The 14,417-nt window shown below is 42.8% G+C and overlaps 1 protein-coding gene across 1 annotated transcript in view; it reads left to right on the forward strand.

Annotated features, from left to right (window-relative positions):
• LOC112218447 (fatty acid 2-hydroxylase) overlaps positions 1-12,437 on the forward strand; it is a 30,904-nt gene extending 18,467 nt beyond the window's left edge. The window contains exons 2-7 of the mRNA XM_024379243.2: positions 5,780-5,869; positions 8,643-8,785; positions 9,007-9,107; positions 9,237-9,409; positions 9,693-9,945; positions 10,156-12,437. Coding sequence (XP_024235011.1) covers positions 5,780-5,869; positions 8,643-8,785; positions 9,007-9,107; positions 9,237-9,409; positions 9,693-9,945; positions 10,156-10,223 — 828 coding nt within the window. The 3' untranslated portion in view covers positions 10,224-12,437. The remainder of the gene's footprint in view (positions 1-5,779; positions 5,870-8,642; positions 8,786-9,006; positions 9,108-9,236; positions 9,410-9,692; positions 9,946-10,155) is intronic.
• The last annotated feature ends 1,980 nt before the right edge of the window (positions 12,438-14,417 follow it).

Consider the following 14,417-nt stretch of genomic DNA (forward strand, 5'->3'; position numbering starts at 1 on the left):
GTCCATGACCTTTGAGTACGTATTTTGTTAACCTAAATTGTATGCTGTGACCAGGGGTGTAAAAAGTGTATAGTACAGTATTTGCAAACTCTAACAGTAATTCAATACACCATGTCACCTCTGTCAATATTCCTTGCGTTCCACACATTGTCATAGTTCACATAGTAGGAGTATACACAGGCACAACCCTATTCTGTGTAGTACACCTAGTCAGATTTATGCCGGCTTGTCTCGCCCCAAGCGATGAAACTAATGTGTGCGCATGTGACTGTCTGTTTTCACATTTTGAGACTGAGTAGATGTCTCAGAGAGAGAGAGTGAGGGGACACTGTACTCTACGCTATGAGCTGATGGGAGGCCCTCTGTCCGCTCCTCTACTCTGATGTGTTACCATGGTGAGACCTACCTGAGTGAGTGTGTTCAGTGGATGGGAGGTAAACTGGTCTGGTGTGGAGGACCTTACTTAATGGCCCTGCCTCTCTCTTAGCAGTATCCATCCCTCACTTACCCACCCTGGCTGAGCAAATTAAAGCCTTCCGCTCTCTCCTCTCCTCAGACCCTCTCCCATTTCATATGGAATAGTCAAAGCCCTACACACACACAGTACACACCGAGACACTGCTCTGCTGGAGCAGCTTACAGTCTAGAACTTCAACGGATAACTTTGTATTTTTTTATTAAATTATATTATGGCTTGCTATAAGTATCAGTAAGCTAGTTGATTTACACACTTGTTGGCTCTGACGCCTGTGTTCGGTTCACAATAACTTACCCTAAAGTTCAGGTCCATGTTAAGAGTGGCCATATTTCCACACATGCTGGTTTCAAATCAAAGCCATTGCCCAGGGTGATAAAAAACTAGGCCCTGAACAATCATTGCCAGACTCCAATTTGCTGCTGATTCCAACCAAGCCTTCCAATAAGTCAGTGAACTCAACTCCGGTTACAACGTAGAATCAGGTCAGGTGCTTCTACACTTCTTCACTTTCTCAGTGGTCTTATGACAATACTCTCTTAAGACTTCTCTGGGAAACAATGTGTTCTGTTCCTCTTCAGAAATGCTACCACGCCAGCTGTAATATTCAATGGCATTTTTAGTGTTGTAATACTTTTTTTTTGTTCAATTGCTTTGGTGCAGTTTTCACAAGTACAGTATGTGGTACATTTTCACAACCCTTAGTACAAAACTCAAAGCAGATCATCAAAAAGGCAGTTGTTTCAAAACTTTTTTCAATTGACTCGGTACAACAGACAAATTCATAGTAAATTCTTCTCCAAACTTAATCAGTGTTTGATGTTTGCTACGCATCATGATACATGATTACAATACAGGTGGAAGGTGTATGATTGGGCGACAGATAGACTATCAGAGCGCTGGGTCAGTAACCGAAAGGTCGCTGTTTTGACTATCCAAGCTGACAAGGTGAAAAATCGGTCAATGTGCCCTTGAGCAAGGCACTGAACCCTAATTTGCTCCAGTGCGTACCACTATGGCTGACCCTGTCAAACAGCACATTTCACGGTTCCTATCCAGTGTATGTGACAATAAAACATTATTTGTATTTTTTTGTTTAAAAGAAATCGCCATCGCCATGAGCGTGTCACCCTCCTTCAGGCAATGGATGAATCAAATCAAATTTGATTCGTCAGATGCGCCGAATACAACAAATACACCTTGCAGTTAAATGCTTACTTAAAAGCCCTTAACCAACAATTCAGTTTTAAGAAAAAAATATGTTTTAAAATACAGTAACAAATAATTCAAGAGCAGCAGTAAAATAACAATAGCAAGGCAATATACAGTTGGGACCGGTTCAGAGTCAATGTGCGGTGGCACCGGTTAGTCGAGTAATATAAACATGTAGGTAGAGTTAAAGTGACTATGCATAGATAAGAAACAGAGAGTAGCAGCAGCGTAAAAGAGCGGAAGGGGTGGGGGGGGCAATGCAAATAGTCTGGGTAGCCATTTGATTAGCTGTTCAGGAGTCTTATTAAAAACATTTTTTTAACCTTTATTTAACTAGCTACCTGAGCTGCTAAGTCCTTTGGGCCTAGACTTGGCACTCAGTAATCACTTGCTATGCAGGAGCATGCAATTACATCAATACAGACCAATGTCAGGCTTGGAATTGCCATGCCAAAAGGTTTTTCCAAGGTGCATGAACAATGAGGACATTAAGTGCTTTACTGCGATGTCAATGACAACCTATGACCAAATGCTCAAGACAGGATTTGTGCATCAATGAATGTGAAAGATGTCTTCAATGATCACACATGGGATAGAAATGATGGAAATTTGATTTTCTATTTTATTGAAGTGTATTATGTGGAAAGATTGCAATGTAATGTAGCGTAGTACATTCAAAGGGCAATTGTGAATTGTTTGCTATAAAATGAACTGGGTGTTAAAACAGCTAATCAGTTCAGTTGCCCTAATACATTGAAATATCAGTGTGTCATAAACCAAAGATTAAAACATGCTGAAGCTCACGTATGAACGGTGTGTCTGCCTCTGGTGCCATAAAAGTCCTGCCTAGGTGATCATTAACTTTGTTTTTTTTTTGTGCATCTGTTTATAACTGTAATTGAGTTTCCATCATGTGAGTTGACATGTTTTTTTTGCTTGTGTGTTGTATTTGCATTCAACATAGTTTAAGTAAGCTCATGGAACACATTTATAGTGCCTTGAGAAAGTATTTTATTGAAATGTATTGAAAATGAAAATCAGATATATCTCATTTACATAAGTATTCACACCACTGTGTCAATACATGTCAGAATCACACCTGTAATCGCTGCCAAAGTTAAGTCTTTCTGGATAATTCTCTAAGAGCTTTGCACACCTGGATTGTACAATATTTGTACAATTCTTCAAGGTCTGTGAAGTTGGTTATTGATCATTGCTAGACAGCCATTTAAGTCTTGCCATAGATTTTCAAGACATTTTAAGCCAAAACTGTAACTAGGCCACTCCGGAACATTCACTGTCCTCTTGGTAAGTAATTCCAGTGTATATTTGGCCTTGTGTTTTTGATTATTGTCCTACGGAAAGGTGAATTTGCCTCCCAGTGTCTGTTGGAAAGCAGTCTGAACCAGGTTGTCCTCTAGGGAGTTGTCTGTGCTTAGCTCTATTATTATTTTTTTTTAGCTCTATTATTTTATTTTTATCCTAAATAACTCCCTAGTTTTTCCCAATGACAAGCATACCTATAACATGATGCAGCCACCACCATGCTTGAAATTATGAAGGGTGGTACTCAGTGACGTTGTGTTGGATTTGCCCCAAACATAATGCTTTTTATTCAGGACATAAAGTTAATTTATTTGCCACACAGAGAGGGAGAAAAATAAGAACATTTTGGAACTTTTTGTGAGTGTAATGTTTACTGTTCATTTTTTTAAATGGTTTGTTTCACTTTTGTTTATGATCTATTTCACTTGCTTTGGCAATGTAAACATATGTTTCCCATGCCAATAAAGCCCTTAAATCAAATTGAGAGAGAGATGGTGGAAAAGGATGGAGGAGACAGAGAGTGAGATGTAGTTAGGATTTAGAGAGAACAAATGAGGTGTTGCGTAGCCGTGGAGATGCGTGAGTAAGAGGGCGGGAGTAGAGGAGGGTTGTGGTTAATCATTTGTGTAGCTAGAGAGTTGAGATGGAGAGAGCTGCCGCTTTACACCTGATTGATATTGCACCTGTCTGACTCTGAGAGGAGTTGCCAGGCAATGACTCGACCAGGGAGAGCTGAGAGGGGATGCCCGGGAGAGAAAAAGAGATGGCCTCGCCGTGTCCCTGGGAAAGGAGGGGAATGGGAAGACTATCACAGGACAGACATGGTGGGAGGGATGACACTGAAAGACAGACTCTAACCCTAGATCACAGGGAGGCAAACCTTCACCAGGTAGTTTAGGTCAAATTTGTTGCTCAAGAAACCACAGATCAACTCTGTGACAGGAGGGTTTAGACTAGGGTCAATAAAACCATCTCTTACCCCCACTCGTAACTTGAGCTATGAAATTCACCTTCAGAAATGAGCATGGGATTCATATTGGAATATTCGCCTGCCCTTTTATAAGAATGAATGATAGAATCTAAAGTTATTGTTGAAAAGTTAAGGACGGAGGTGTGTTCCGTTGTTAAATAGTTACTTTGTCGCTTTGTGTAAATAGTCAACACCCATAGTCAACACACAATGCAGGGCATTGGGTTACAAACTGAGGCATGCCTCTCTGCCTATTTGTTTTAATTGTACAAACTCCTCACGTTACATTTCACCAAGCTTGACAGCATGGCTATCCAAGGATCTAGTTATCCTTCCCGTCCCTATAATTTTCACCCACTTAGTTTTATGACAACCTATAATATGGCTGAATCATGATGATCAGCTGATAGAGCTACCCTTTGAGATTACCTGGTCCTGAGCATAAACCCAGACAGCCATGTAATGTGCCCTGAGACATACATAAAAGGATGCCTTACCAAACAATATGAACTGAAAGAAATGCGCTTTAAGATATAATCAGGGCTGTGTCCATGTTACATCCTTCCCATTCTTCAGGGCAAATTGCAAAGGCAGACGTATATGATCTATGCCTCTGACTCATACAGTCAATAAATGGGAGAATGTACCGTGCCTGTTTATGAGTGAATGCAGATAACATCTGATCATCATGAGTGTAATGGTGGACACTGGACATCATACTCAGTCCATACAGGTGGCAACGCTGATACTATAATGTCATTGAATAATCTGGAGTATAGCCATGGGGATGTGCAGAAACAAATACCTGTTATGATTCGCCACACACACACACACACACACACACCTAAACCAAATTGTATGTCCCCATGGTAACATTATATTGTGCATCATTTGCTTTAGTTTCAAGGTTTAATTTCACATGTACAAGTAAAGTAAAATGCCTTTCTTGAAAGCTCTAAACCCAACAATGCAGTAATCAATGTAATACTAAAAATAACATAAGGTAGAACAAAAACACTAAAGCAATAAAAACAACAGGAGAAAGTAAGTAAGCACACTACTGTGTATGTGTATCTATCTATATATATATATATATATATATATATATATAGGGTCAGTATGTTCCAGTACCATATTTACAATGTGCAGGGATACTCGAGTGATAGAGTTATGTATTGGGGTAAGGTATTAGGATATATGATAAACAGAGTAGCAGCAGAGTATGTGATCAAGTCAAATCCAATCAAATTTTATTGGTCACATACACATGTTTAGCAGATGTAATTGCGGGTGTAGCGAAATGCTTGTGTTTCTAGCTCCAACAGTGCAGTAATATCTAACAAGTAATATCTAACAATTTCACAACAATACACACACATTTAAAGTAAAGGAATGGAATTAAGAATATATAAATATTTGGACGAGTCATAGACTAGAATAGAATACAGTATATACATATGAGATGAGTAATGCAAAATATGTAGACATTATTAGTGTGACTATTATTCCAAATATTGAAGTGGCCAGGGATTTCAAGAATATGTATATAGGGAAGCAGCCTATAAGGTGCTAGTGATAGCTATTTAACCGTCTGTTGGCCTTATATGTGAGTGAGTGTACGTGGTGTGTATATAGTCTGTATAAATGTATGTGCGTATTATGTGTGTGTGAGCAAATGATGAAGTGAGTGTTTGTGCGTGTGTTGGGAGTGTCAGTGTGCGTGAGTGCCTTAATGGACATCCTGCCATGTTCGCATTTTGAATTGCAGCTCACAACCTTTGTCTCCCGTTCCACAGACAGTGAGGGAGAGGAGGAAGACCCAGGAGCACACTGTGGACGAGGAGCCTTCACCCCTCAGCAAATGCAGTCAAGTCGACCTAGACACGGTGAGAGAAAAATAAAGGGAGAGAGAGAATCAGAAAGAAAACTGGAAGAAAAAAAGAGTAAGAAAGATCTAGAGCAGTGTTTCCTTTTTGGGTTACTGTACCACCAATTGAATTTAGCTCTGGCCGGAGTACCCCTGAAGTACCCCCTCGTGCATTTTACCAGTAGGCCTATGGTCTCATGAGTCCTCTCAAGTACCCCTGGTTAAGAACCACTGATTTAGAGGATGCCCGCAGGGTCCTCTGGACTTCCCTCTTTGATCAGGCTGAACATCAAAACCCAACCACTGCAGGCTGCAGGCTTTCAGCCAGGCAGGAAGTGACAGGTGATCATATCAGGGGTTGGTTATGGGGTTTACAAGTCAGAGTTGAGCTCAGATCCCAGAGCCGTACTGGGTCGTCATTGGCCCAACACTTGTGGCCCAATGGAACCCTCGAAGCATCGTTACCCATCGCTCCACAATAGCCGCGGCCCTTGCAGAGTAAGGGGAACAACTACTTCAAGGTTTCAGAGCGAGTGATGTCACCGATTGAAACGCTATTAGCGCGCACCCAGATAACTAGCTAGCCATTTCACATCGGTTACACAGGCAGGGTAGCAGGCAGCCAGGGTTGTGCAACATCAATGTGTCTGGTCCAAGGCCCTTGAGTTCAACGCTCTTGCTGCTCTGACTGTGGCCTGTAAGCTACAGTACACTGCTGCATTGACACATAGGGTGGCTATCTACTCTGATTTCAGAGCACTCATCTGAATAACTGATGAATTTCCGAATGCTCAACACCCGTGGAATATGTCCGGTGTCAGTTAAACATCGGGCTAAAAAGATTCATTAAATTGTTGCCAGCAGCAAAGTAATAGTCACAAAATGCTCTGGATAACATGAAAACAGCCTAACCAGCTCTGCTAGGGTGAGAAAAATGGTCAGAGTGAGGTTTTCTCTCATGTATGTCTGGAAGTAGCTAGAAAAATGGATAACTTTAGCCAGTTAGCTTGGGTGCTTGACTGCCGTTGTGAGGTCAGAACGCTCGGATCAACCCTACTCCTTGGCCAGAGAGTCCAGTGTGGGCTCTGAACCCCACGAGAGCGAAACACTTTAAATTTACGAATGCCCAGAGCACACTCTGAGCACACTCTGAGCACACTCTGAGCACACTCTGAGCACACTCTGAGCACACTCTGAGCACACTCTGAGCACACTCTGAGCACACTCTGAGCACACTCTGAGCACACTCTGAGCACACTCTGAGCACACTCTGAGCACTCTCTGGCACTCCAGAGTGAATTTACGAACGCACACATAGAGGGAGAGAGTTGGGAAAGATGGAGACGTGACCACGCACAGTCATTCACCCGGCTTTGCTAAAAATTGTGTGCCCACCCGTTTTCACAGCGAATTATTGAAGACCGTGGGGGAGCTGCTTCGGGGCATTCATAATCGTAGTAGATATGAAGATATGTGGAAGGTTTATCTGTGTTCAGTATAGATAGACAGGGTACGGTATGCAGGGAGAGATTCCTTTGTTCTCACTAACAGAACAGGTATTTCTCAGGCCTTAGGAATGTTTTTGATTAGCTAGTGAATAGCAGCGAGTCACCTTTACTTTGCAACAGGGGCGGCCAAGGCCAGCTGTGTGTGTTTGTCATTGTGATGCATTGAGCGATGGCATGATGCTTGCCATTGCTTGTTACGTACCTAGTGCAGCGTCTCTTCTCTTGGCTCATTCAGCCCTACATACTTACACAGTGGAGGAATCTGTGGCCTGAATACCATGACACTTTTGTCACTCATTGTTATATTATTGACCTGTTTGTTTGCTTTTCAACACATACCTTGAAACCCCATTCCTCACTTTTAACCTCCTACCCCAAGACAATCGATGTCCTCAATGAATGGTTTGTTTACATTTTTCTTTCTCTAAATTGATCCAAACTTGTCTACTATACTGCCCTACCAAGCAAAAAGGAAGTAACTGCTCATTTGTAACTGGTCATTTTTGCTACATTAAATACATGCTTAATCATGTGGACAAGTATCCTGCCTCGTATTGTGTTTTGGAGAAAGTGGGGTTCATGTTAGCAGTAACTGCATAAAGTAAATAAAAGTACTTTTTCTCAGTTCCACGCTATGAGCAGTTACTGCCTTTTTGCTTGGTAGGGCAGTATAGTAAATATATATTTCATGCAGTCTATATAAACCTGACCCACCCTATAATTTATTACAGTGCAGAGGAGACCATGACTCTAAGAACAAGCCCATCTCAGTCTGCCTGGTCTCTATCCAAGGTCACGTTAACGGTTAAAGGAGACGTTTAGTAAAGGGTATGGACAGATATATGATCTGCAGATCCTTCACAGAGATTGGATCACGCGTTTATCAGGGAGTTGCACAACACCTCTACTTCCTGGGTCTGAAGTCTGGTGTGGTGGAGACTTTCCCGTGGACATCTGTCTCAGTCTCTCTACCGCCACCTGCTGGACAGAACACCATCAGTCAGAAGGGCCAAGCCAAAGTGATCTCACTGTCACATAAAGTTATGACTGAAATAAGTTATCGAGTCCAATTTCCATTGGATTTCGATTCTCCATGAAAAAGATGTAGTTTGACAATTCAAGCTTTTAGGCAGAAGTGGTGCTAATGGGGTTCTAAAACATTAGAATCACCTTGTATTGTATGATGCTGTATGTATGTATTGTACTGTTGTGTTGTGTGCTGTAAGCCTTAAGCTACTGTACTGTGTTGTAAGTTGAGCCGTGGCTCCCCTGCTATTCCTGCAGGACCTGGTGGACTGGCGGAAGCCCCTGGCCTGGCAGGTGGGCCACCTTGGAGAGAAATATGACACCTGGGTGCACCAGCCTGTGGACCGGCCCATTCGCCTGTTCGGGAACGAGTTTCTAGAGGCCAGCACTAAAACGTCCTGGTAAGAGAGAAGAACGTACACTTCGGGACGGTTTTCCAGACACAGATTAAGCCTAGTCCTGAACTAAAAGGCTATTTCAATGGAGACTCTATTAAACATACTTTTAGTCCCAGACTTGGCTTAATCTCTGTCCGAGAAATCGGCCCATACAGTGTAGAAATGCACTTATCCCAGAAAGATAAGCTTGGGTTTAAGTAAGTCATTTGATTGTCTGCATGTAGGTACATGGTCCCTGCTGTGTGGATGCCACTGGTGTTCTATCTCAGCTGGTACTGCTACACCACCTTGGCACTGGAGACAACCAGACTGTTCGCCAGCACAGGTAACAGACCCAATCATATCTCTGTCTCTCTCTCTCTCTCTCTCGCCAGCCAGCCAATTCATGCTTTTCCCCATGTACAGTCTAGTAGATATCTATATCCTGTATCTGTCCCACCACCTCCCTCTCCAGACTACTCCGTCTTGGTGCACAAGTACAGCTTTCCCCTCATCTTCATAATGGGCATGGTCATGTGGACCTTCATCGAATATTGCATCCATCGCTTCGTCTTCCACATGCGCCCGCCCGCCCACAACTATTACCTCATCACCATTCACTTCCTGCTGCACGGACAGCATCATAAGGTGAGATACGGACATACACAGAAGAGTGAATGATACTCTGGAACTAAATGTTAATGTCTTTTTTTTTAAACGGATAAGTACCTACATGTGTTTAATGCCTCTTTGGATTATGATTAATTTGGAATTCAGAAACTTGGGAAACTGCAGGAGGATATCATTTTTGTTCCAAATCTAGGCCAAGCCATATGCATAACTGATAAAAACCAACTTTTTCAGTAACAAGTCAATGTCTATCTGCTCCTGAACTAACACCATGTTTAATCCTGCTGTTTCCTCCCTTCAGTCACCCTACGATGGCTCCCGCCTGGTCTTTCCTCCTGGCCTGGCCTCAGTGGTAGTAGGCAGCTTCTACCTGCTGCTAACCAAGGCCTTCCCCGAGACCCTGGGGGTGTCCCTGTTTGTGGGGGGGCTGTTTGGGTACGTGGTGTACGACATGACCCACTACTACCTTCACTACGGCTCCCCTCAGAGAAACACCTACCTGTACAGCCTCAAGGCATACCACGTCAAGCACCACTTTGAGCACCAAAGAGCAGGTAAGGAGGACCAGAATAGTCTCTTTGCATCACCATACTTCTGTTGGCATAGTAACTTCTAATGAAGAGAATGAGGGACATAGAATGTGAAGTATATGACCTCAGACTCTTCATACGTCTCTGTAATTCTCTGCAGTTCAGCGTATGGTTCTTATATCTATTATACCTTATGACTGGGTCTGCTCACTGACGACATGTTTCCCTCTGCAGGGTTTGGAATCAGCACCACATTGTGGGACCATCCGTTCAACACGGTGATCCCCGAACAAACCTTTTAGAAGACCCAACTGAATCTACTCTCCAGAGAGGGGCGACCTTCCCCCATCCCTCTTACACCTGACAACTTAACCCTTCAATAACCCCCACCCTGTGACTCCAGCATGTCCCTCTAAACTACTACAAACCAGTCTGTCTGTCTGGCTCACTGCTTCACTGCTACAGTGCTACTCTCGTCTCCGAACAAAACAAAACACACTTCTCCATAATGTTCCACCTGCTAGTCAAAGCAGGAAGGTATCTTTTCAGAACTGGAGGGGGTGCAGGGTCCGGGATGGGGAACATGTTTATATTTCTTTGTTGTTTATTCATTTAGCTTATAATGGACAAAAGGATACAATTAAGATTGTATATGACTATGATGCAGTAAGGATTAACTTACATGCAGTCCCAGGTTCTAACGGTCAACATCCCACCAGAGACAGTAGAGAGAATGATTTGAAAGTGAGAGAAGGAGTGTGCATGTGGAAAGAGAAGGCGAATGAGTGATGTTTAGGAGGGTGAAAAGTGAAAGAGATTACACTTGTCCTTATAGAAGCTGTCCAAGTATACACATTTACATATACCTTTAAGAAAACTCAGGAAAGTCCCTTCTCTATCCCTGGAGTGTTGATGCTGCAGAATGCCCTCCTCTATTCTAAAGGTCAAGCGTTACTAATGCTCTTCCCACAGAAAAAAGCTTTTGACAGCATGTGCTCACCGAATTCCAAAAGATGTTTCATCTGTAGTGTCTTGCCTTCACTGGGACATTTCCATAAAAAAAATCTGTGGGAAGGTATGAAGGGAGCTGATTTACTCGTTCACTATGTTCATATTAATGTATATTTCAACATAATGTCTATTTGTATTCATTAATGGTATGACTAAATATATAGAAATATGTGTGCAAACAAAGAGATACTGTATCTTTCCCATTCCATCTCTCTCATAGACACTGGTTTGTTGTTGACATGTCAAATGAAGCTTCAGAATGAGTTGATGTTTTATTAGGTGGAGAGAGATGGAGTCGGATGTATACATCCTGATTTGTGTGTGGGTGGATGTATTGAAGGATGGCTGGATACGTGGTGTTATGGATACAGAGACAGAACGCTGAGGGCATGAGACCGGTCTATCAGGTCTCCTGCTGTAGGGAGGAGCACGTGGCTAATGTGATAAGGTAAAGGATGGGGCCCGATTTATATTAGGACCTCACTATAGGTGCCCGTTCTCCTCCCTGCATGTAGGGTGATGATCTAGCGTCAGACTAAAGTGTAGGAGACCCTTGGTACAGTTACAGGTTGATCCTCAGCTGTTCTGACAAATTGTTTTCAATCCTAATGTCTCTATCTTCTGCATTCCATGTGTTTTTGTTCATTCCCTTCTTGATTTTCTTTACAGTTTTAATTAACCCTTAGGTGAAGCCACTACAGATGAGCCCAAATACTCCTACTGTTCCTCAGGAGACCATGGAAACAGACAGGGGACTGGGGCCTGACGAAGCCCATGTGGTCTCAGACAGTGATTTGAACCATTAGTTAGGTCATGTTAGTGATAGTATATTGCTACAGTAAGGAAGGCTTCCGGGGGCCACAGTCTCCTATCACCTCCAAGGGCCTTGATTGGGGTGATTTATAAGACGAGAGTAATTCTTCATTGCAAAAATATTGTGTGTAATCCAGCATGTACTTAACTGTATAAAAATTGCAGTGGGAGTGGTCTGTTTGGAACTCAGGTCAGGGTCAGGAGTCGGGGTTGGGTTGTGTTCACACTGTATTCAGACAGAGAGCGGTCAGCAGTAAGATATTCAGATGAGCATCAAGGACTCACATTACAGTACTGAGATGATGCATGTTCAAACCAATATTTGTACTCATGCTTATGATGACTTGTATGATGAACTTTTTACATGACTTGATAAAGAACCAACAATTGTTGTGATGTTGATAATGATAATAGTGCTGAAAATAAGGATGATGTTGATAATGATAATAATGATGATGTTGATGCCCCCTCTTCCCTGCCCTCCCCTCAAGCTTCTGGTTGGGTTAAAGTAATAATACATATATATATTTATAAACAACTTGTAAACTTTAATACTGTCAAGTGGAAATATCTCTGCTAAATTATGCATTTAAATAATTTTCCAAATCTGTTTACCACAATACATATTTTAACTTTGTCTATGCAAATGCAGATATATCTGTAAATAAATGCCTGTATATTTCTGATGATCACTTGTTTTTGAGCCAGCCCATTTTTGTCTTCTAAACCTACTATTATATTACACTGCTCAAAAAAATAAAGGGAACACTTAAACAACACAATGTAACTCCAAGTCAATCACACTTCTGTGAAATCAAACTGTCCACTTAGGAAGCAACACTGATTGACAATACATTTCACATGCTGTTGTGCAAATGGAATAGACAACAGGTGGAAATTATAGGCAATTAGCAAGACACCCTCAATAAAGGAGTGGTTCTGCAGGTGGTGACCACAGACCACTTCTCAGTTCCTATGCTTCCTGGCTGATGTTTTGGTCACTTTTGAATGCTGGCGGTGCTTTCAGTCTAGTGGTAGCATGAGACGGAGTCTACAACCCACACAAGTGGATCAGGTAGTGCAGCTCATCCAGGATGGCACATCAATACGAGCTGAGGCAAGAAGGTTTGTTGTGTCTGTCAGCGAAGTGTCCAGAGCATGGAGGCGCTACCAGGAGACAGGCCAGTACATCAGGAGATGTGGAGGAGGCCGTAGGAGGGCAACAACCCAGCAGCAGGACCGCTACCTCCGCCTTTATGCAAGGAGGAGCAGGAGGAGCACTGCCAGAGCCCTGCAAAATCACCTCCAGCAGGCCACAAATGTGCATGTGTCTGCTCAAACGGTCAGAAATACACTCCATGAGGGTGGTATGAGGGCCCGACGTCCACAGGTGGGGGTTGTGCTTTACAGCCCAACACCGTGCAGGACGTTTGGCATTTCCTAAGGAACACCAAGATTGGCAAATTCGCCACTGGCGCCCTGTGCTCTTCACAGATCAAAGCAGGTTCACACTGAGCACATGTGTCAGACGTGACAGTCTGGAGACGCCATGGAGAACGTTCTGCTGCCTGCAACATCCTCCAGCATGACCGGTTTGGCGGTGGGTCAGTCATGGTGTGGGGTGGCATTTCTTTGGGGGGCCGCACAGCCCTCCATGTGCTCGCCAGAGGTAACCTGACTGCCATTAGGTACCGAGATGAGATCCTCAGACCCCTTGTGAGACCATATGCTGGTGCGGTTGGCCCTGGGTTCCTCCTAATGCAAGACAATGCTAGACCTCATGTGTGTCAGCAGTTCCTGCAAGAGGAAGGCATTGATGCTATGGACTGGCCTGCCCGTTCCCCACACCTGAATCCAATTGAGCACATCTGGGACATCATGTCTTGCTCCATCCACCAACGCCACGTTGCACCACAGACTGTCCAGGAGTTGGCAGATGCTTTAGTCCAGGTCTTAGAGGAGATCCCTCAGGAGACCATCCGCCACCTCATCAGGAGCATGCCCAGGCGTTGTAGGGAGGTCATACAGGCACGTGGAGGCCACACACACTACTGAGCCTCATTTGGACTTGTTTTAAGGACATTACATCAAAGTTGGATCAGCCTGTAGTGTGGTTTTCCACTTTAATTTTGAGTGTGACTCCAAATCCAGACCTCCATGGGTTGATAAATTTGATTTCCATTGATAATTTTTGTGTGATTTTGTTATCAGCACATTCAACTATGTAAAGAAAAGTATTTAATAAGAATATTTAATTCATTCAGATCTAGGATGTGTTATTTTAGTGTTCCCTTTATTTTTTTGAGCAGTGTATATTCTTTGCCTTTAGTAATGGCTGGTAATGAAGGATTGATGTTATACAGCATACTGTACATATCCTCTAGGATCTGCTGAGACACTGGTCTCAGAAAAGAGGACCCTTCAGTCATAAACAACAGAGAACTAAGGTATGCCATCATCTGGCACATTGCGGCGCCATAAGCAAGGAAGCAAGCTAGTAGTGGTATAATCCACCAAGGAGTATATTTATTTAGTATAATTCAGAAGGAGCTTTGTCACAAACTCCACTAACTCCAGAACATTTTTGCATTTATATTGAATAATTTCTTTAAGCCTATGTTGAGTTCTCTTTTAAAAGCTCAATTTACCACCAATGTAATGTAAAATATATA

The sequence above is a fragment of the Oncorhynchus tshawytscha genome, linkage group LG19, assembly GCF_018296145.1.
Source record: "Oncorhynchus tshawytscha isolate Ot180627B linkage group LG19, Otsh_v2.0, whole genome shotgun sequence".
Lineage (NCBI taxonomy): Eukaryota > Metazoa > Chordata > Actinopteri > Salmoniformes > Salmonidae > Oncorhynchus > Oncorhynchus tshawytscha.